This window comes from Sphaeroforma arctica, assembly GCF_001186125.1.
Source record: "Sphaeroforma arctica JP610 unplaced genomic scaffold supercont1.143, whole genome shotgun sequence".
NCBI classification, from domain to species: Eukaryota; class Ichthyosporea; order Ichthyophonida; genus Sphaeroforma; species Sphaeroforma arctica.
In genome coordinates this window covers 76,067-81,171 of record NW_014040415.1, presented here as the reverse complement: position 1 = coordinate 81,171, position 5,105 = coordinate 76,067, and the positions used below count along the sequence as shown (strand labels likewise).

The window sequence follows — 5,105 nt, the reverse complement described above, 5'->3', positions numbered from 1 at the left end:
TAACTATATGTTATGCTACTTTCTCGCTTTTTGACCCATAATCAGCTTGAGTGAGCAAGTTGCTTCTCATGGGTCTCAAAGCTGGGTAGGGGCTGTGTAATAGCCGGGCCTCCACATTAGACTCTATGTTATAAACGTACTCTTAAGCTAAAACATACTTGCCATTTTTGAAATAGATAATATTATCCCTATGAATCATCTTTGGATCCGCTGTAACGGAGTAGAACCTAATCTAGGGTAAGATCTTCATTTTGTGAAGAAAGGCTCTCACTGTCATCAGTGTCGGAGGCTGACATTGTGATAGTAGAATGGAATCAATGGCCCATAACCAAATGGTCACAGAACTTATTGAACTAGAAGAACTGATCTTTATTAGATGTTTATGGTCGTAGAGGAGAAAATAGTGCGAGTTCGTATGCAAGAGAAGTGCAAGAGAACTAGTTGTCATGAAAGTGTAAAAGCAAGTTATTATGGTAAAACTCAGTTTGTCATGTAAACCTGATGAGTGAAGCTCAATACCAGAGACTCTCAACGGTTTTCTCGGCGACAATGTCGAGCTTTCTCAAATGTCGTCTTTTATTTGTTTTTGATTTTGTGAAAAAAAGGAAAAGAAAAGGCTTTAGTTGTCAGTTGTCAATATTTGTCATAGTCTCAGACTTCAGGCTCCCTCAGGTCAGGCCTTAAGGCTGAGGGGTTTTGGACTCTTGGAGTCTTGGCCTCTCTTTGGGAATCTTGACATTTGGCAGGGGCAAAAACCCTAAAACCCTAAAACCCTCAGCCCTCAGGTCACAGGTGGAAATTGTGAGTCTGTGACTGGAGTCTAGGACAGTGTCTCTTCACTCTTCTCTTCTTGACCACATTTGGGGGCCGGGACCACCAATGCTGGATTTCTCTGGTAGTTAAACTGAGTGCAATTTCCAATGATTTTTATTAGCGCACGGTGTACGGCTTGTAATTTAATACGGCGTAAATACGCATGAATATCTAAATAATATTAAATATCGGTGTACGCCTACGGCATTCGCGGCCAATTTTTATCTTTTATATACTTACTTTGTTGTTTTTAAAAACAACAAGAAAAATGTTTTTTTGGGCCTTTTGATTTAGTTTTTTTAAATAAGGTACATATGTACCGGTTTTACCCACATCATCCAAATGATGTTTCAAGTTTTCAACTCTTCATTTATATTTACTTTAGAATATTTTGAAGAGGCGGGAAGGCGCCAGTCGCCAGTCGCCAGTGCCACTCTCGTCAGTGCCATTCTCGCCAGACGGGGTGGCTGGGTGGCCGGTCCCCGGCGAAGGGCTTTGGCAAGAATCTGAAAAAAAATTTCAAGTAAATGTTTACTTTTATTGCTCATAATAGGTAAATAAATAATATAAAAAAACAGAGAAAAACAATTTACTGTCGCTGTCAAAAATACATATATTTACATATTTATAATATATGAAATTTGTAAGTGTACAGTTGTACACTCTATGGCCAAGCAGTACAGTCAAATGTAAACCTTTTTAGTTTTTAGTCTACATAAATGTAGTACAGACAGTACATATACTATATTTATTTTGAAACAAAAGAAAGACTTCATATTTGTTTTTAAAGAAATATAAAATGGGAGTAAATATTACGAACGATCACACCTCTCGTGCTTGACTCGTGACTGGAGTATGAGCATTGAGCATTGCAAGCCCCAACAACCAGTGCAAAGAACTACTAGAGAGTAGTAGGTGTAAGGTGAGCCCGTGAGTGAGGTCGCAAAAAACCTTTAAAAAAAAGGCTACATCTCACTCCCGAATCCCCGTTGTCCGCAACATACTGTATCCTTTTCGTCCGAGATAAATATATAACGTCAGTGGGTGCTTACTGGCTGCCGGAGAAAATACACACGTCACAAGTCACTACTAGTATGGTACGTGATAACGTTAATATGTACTAACTAGTAGACATCTCTCGAGTCTCGACTACTAAAAAAATACTAATGTAGAGTGTTCAAAATTAAATACAATATAGTATATACTTCATACTGCTGAAATTTTAAACAAAAGTTCGCAGTATATTATATTTATGACTCAGCATGATGCTGGCACACTTTCGGAGAAGAGATTTGTTCCTGATTTGAGAAAGACTTTTGAGTATTTTTAGAAAACGACAATACCTGTGGCACTTTGAGTAGTACGTTTAAAAAAAATAATTAATTATGGTCCCGAAGTTTGACAGTTTGGGAGCTCCGAGATAAGCTGTTATTTTCCCGTTCCTTATTGGCTCAGACCAAGAGACAACAACAGAGGACCGCGGACTCGAGGGAGAACAGCGGTATTGGTTCAAAACAATGCACTGAAAGCAGATCGTACACTTGTCACTGCCAATATACGATAGTGATATACAAATTGTATGAATTATTATATAAGAGTGCACGAATTGTATAGACGATTTATTTGTACGTCGCATTCACCTCAATCACCCACACTAGCCACCTCATATATCGTGATCATGTGTGGAATCTTTGCTTATATCAACCATCTTACACCAAAGACCCGTGAGGAAATCATTAGAACTCTTACAAACGGTCTAGCCCGTCTCGAATACAGAGGATACGACTCTGCGGGTATCGCCATCGATGGCGACTTTAACGAGAGTGGTGAGATTGCTACAAAGCTTATCAAGGCCAAAGGTAAAGTTGTAAACACACTTAACCGTGCTCTAGAGGAGACTGAGCTTGACCTCGAGGAGGAGTTTCAGTGCCATGCAGGTATTGCACACACTCGTTGGGCCACTCACGGAGAGCCCTCGGACGTTAACTCTCACCCCCACCCCTCGTCACTCGACTGCCAGTTTAGTGTAGTACACAACGGTATCATTACTAACTACAGAGAGCTCAAGAAGTTCCTGCAGACCAACGGCTACAAATTTTTGTCGGAAACCGACACTGAGGTCATTGCCAAGCTAATCCAGTACTTCTACGACCAGGACGAGACCAAGCAATTGTCCTTCCGCCACTTAGTAGAGCAGACTGTGCACGAGCTTGAGGGAGCATTTGCGCTGGTGTTCAAGTCGTCTCACTTCCCCAATGAAGCTGTAGCTTCACGTCGTGGTTCACCTCTACTGGTTGGTGTACGCTCCAGTCAGCCTCTACGTGCTGACACCATCAATGTTATTGTAGGTGACGAGCAGGTCAATCCCGCAAACATTGATTTGATCGGTGTGTCCTCAAATAACTTGCCTCGCATGCTGTCCAGCTCTGGACGTATGAGTTCCATGTCTAACTTGCAGCTTGCTGACGGAGATACCACCTCCATCGAGTTCTTCCTCTCGTCTGATGCCAGTGCCATCATCGAGCACACCAAGCAGGTGATCTACTTGGAGGACAATGATGTAGCTCACTTCGTTATGGGTGAGATCACCATCCACCGTGTCAAGCCTGATGCCGACTTGAGCTCTAGCCGTCCTATTAAGACCTTGGAGATTGAAATGGCCCAGATCATGCGCGGCAACTTCACAGTAAGTGTCGGATTGTTTTCACTTATTGACTTTTTTGCGAGACTTTTTTTATTGCGGATGCACTTCAGACTATGGTTTCACATATCCAAGCTCTTCCTATGTTTAAATCACGTTATATCTCCCTGGCTTGCGCTCTTTCTTAAAACAAATGTGTAACTCACCTTCTCTATGCATATATCTTTCTCTACAAACAGTCTTTCATGCAGAAAGAGATCTACGAGCAGCCCGAGTCTGTGGTCAACACCATGCGTGGACGTGTCAATTACGAAGACCACTCCGTACACCTGGGAGGTCTTGTGCGTGACATGACCACCATCAGACGCTGCCGCCGACTTATATTCATCGCATGTGGTACCTCTTACCACTCTGCTCTTGCTGGTAAGTGTGGTTTTATACAGTTCAACTTCTTTGAAAGAGAATATATGGTATGTATTAAGTGTGAATAGTATATTTGAAAGGCAATCTGTAATATGTATCAAACGTAAAATATATATTTTTTCATGTAAAGTACAGACCACAAACACGCACATTTTGCAAAACCCCCTATCACATCACTGACTTGATAATTCTCTGGTACCCTCATATTAGTTCACTATATTGCGCATATTCATTTTGATATTGCGAAGTCGTGCTTTACTGAAACTGACTAAAACCTATCTCTATCTCACTCACAGTGCGTGCTTTCTTGGAAGAAATGACTGAGATCCCCGTGTCCATCGAGCTGGCCTCTGACTTTATGGATCGACAAACACCCATCTTCCGTGACGATGTCTGTGTGTTCTTATCCCAATCCGGAGAGACTGCGGATACCCTCAACACTCTGCGCTACTGTAAGACCCGTGGAGCCCTTATTGTGGGTATTACCAACACGGTTGGCTCTACCATCTCGCGCGAGTCTGACTGTGGTATCCATCTGAACGCTGGACCCGAGATCGGTGTAGCGTCTACCAAGGCGTACACGTCGCAGATCATCGCATTGACCATGATGTCCATTAGCATGGCCTCCGATAGCGTTGCCAAGACGGGTCGTCGTGAGAAGGTTATCAAGGCAATGAAGGAGATGCCGCAGTTGATTGAGGAAGTGCTCAAGCTGGACACCCAGATCGAGGAGCTTTCTAAGCAGTTTGCGACCGAGCGATCCCTGCTGGTCATGGGCCGCGGTTACCAGTATGCCACGTGCCTAGAGGGAGCTCTGAAGATTAAGGAGTTGACCTACATCCACTCGGAGGGTATCCTCAGCGGTGAACTTAAGCACGGTCCTCTGGCTCTGATTGACGAGGACATGCCTGTGGTGATGATCGTCATGAACGACTCCACTCTGGATAAGTCGCACAATGCGCTTCAGCAGGTGCATGCGCGTGGCGGCCGTCCCATTGTTATCTGTACACCCGAGACTGAGGCTGGGGTGAAGGAGTTTGCATACAAGACCATCTGCATCCCATCCATTGTGGATTGCTTGCAGAGTATCTTGACTGTGATCCCCTTGCAGTTGATGTCTTACCACATTGCCGTGCACAAGGGCTTGGATGTCGATTGCCCTAGAAACTTGGCCAAGTCTGTGACTGTCGAGTAGATGCTAGTATATGAAAATATTTTTAATATTGTA

General features: G+C 43.3%; 1 protein-coding gene across 1 annotated transcript; it reads left to right on the top strand.

Annotated features, from left to right (window-relative positions):
* The first annotated feature begins 2,394 nt into the window (after nucleotides 1–2,394).
* Nucleotides 2,395–5,105, top strand: SARC_02987 (glucosamine-fructose-6-phosphate aminotransferase [isomerizing] 2). Its single transcript, XM_014303239.1, has 3 exons — nucleotides 2,395–3,499; nucleotides 3,694–3,877; nucleotides 4,174–5,105. Exons 1-3 carry the CDS (start codon nucleotides 2,492–2,494, stop codon nucleotides 5,070–5,072), a joined length of 2,091 nt encoding a protein of 696 aa, XP_014158714.1. The 5' UTR covers nucleotides 2,395–2,491; the 3' UTR covers nucleotides 5,073–5,105.

Bases quoted from the DNA above. Each gene is read 5' to 3' on its own strand.
- SARC_02987 (XM_014303239.1), top strand. From the start codon at position 2,492: ATGTGTGGAATCTTTGCTTATATCAACCATCTTACACCAAAGACCCGT. The intron at 3,500-3,693 runs GTAAGTGTCGGA...CTCTACAAACAG, and splicing joins TCATGCGCGGCAACTTCACA to TCTTTCATGCAGAAAGAGAT. The intron at 3,878-4,173 runs GTAAGTGTGGTT...TCTCACTCACAG, and splicing joins TTACCACTCTGCTCTTGCTG to TGCGTGCTTTCTTGGAAGAA.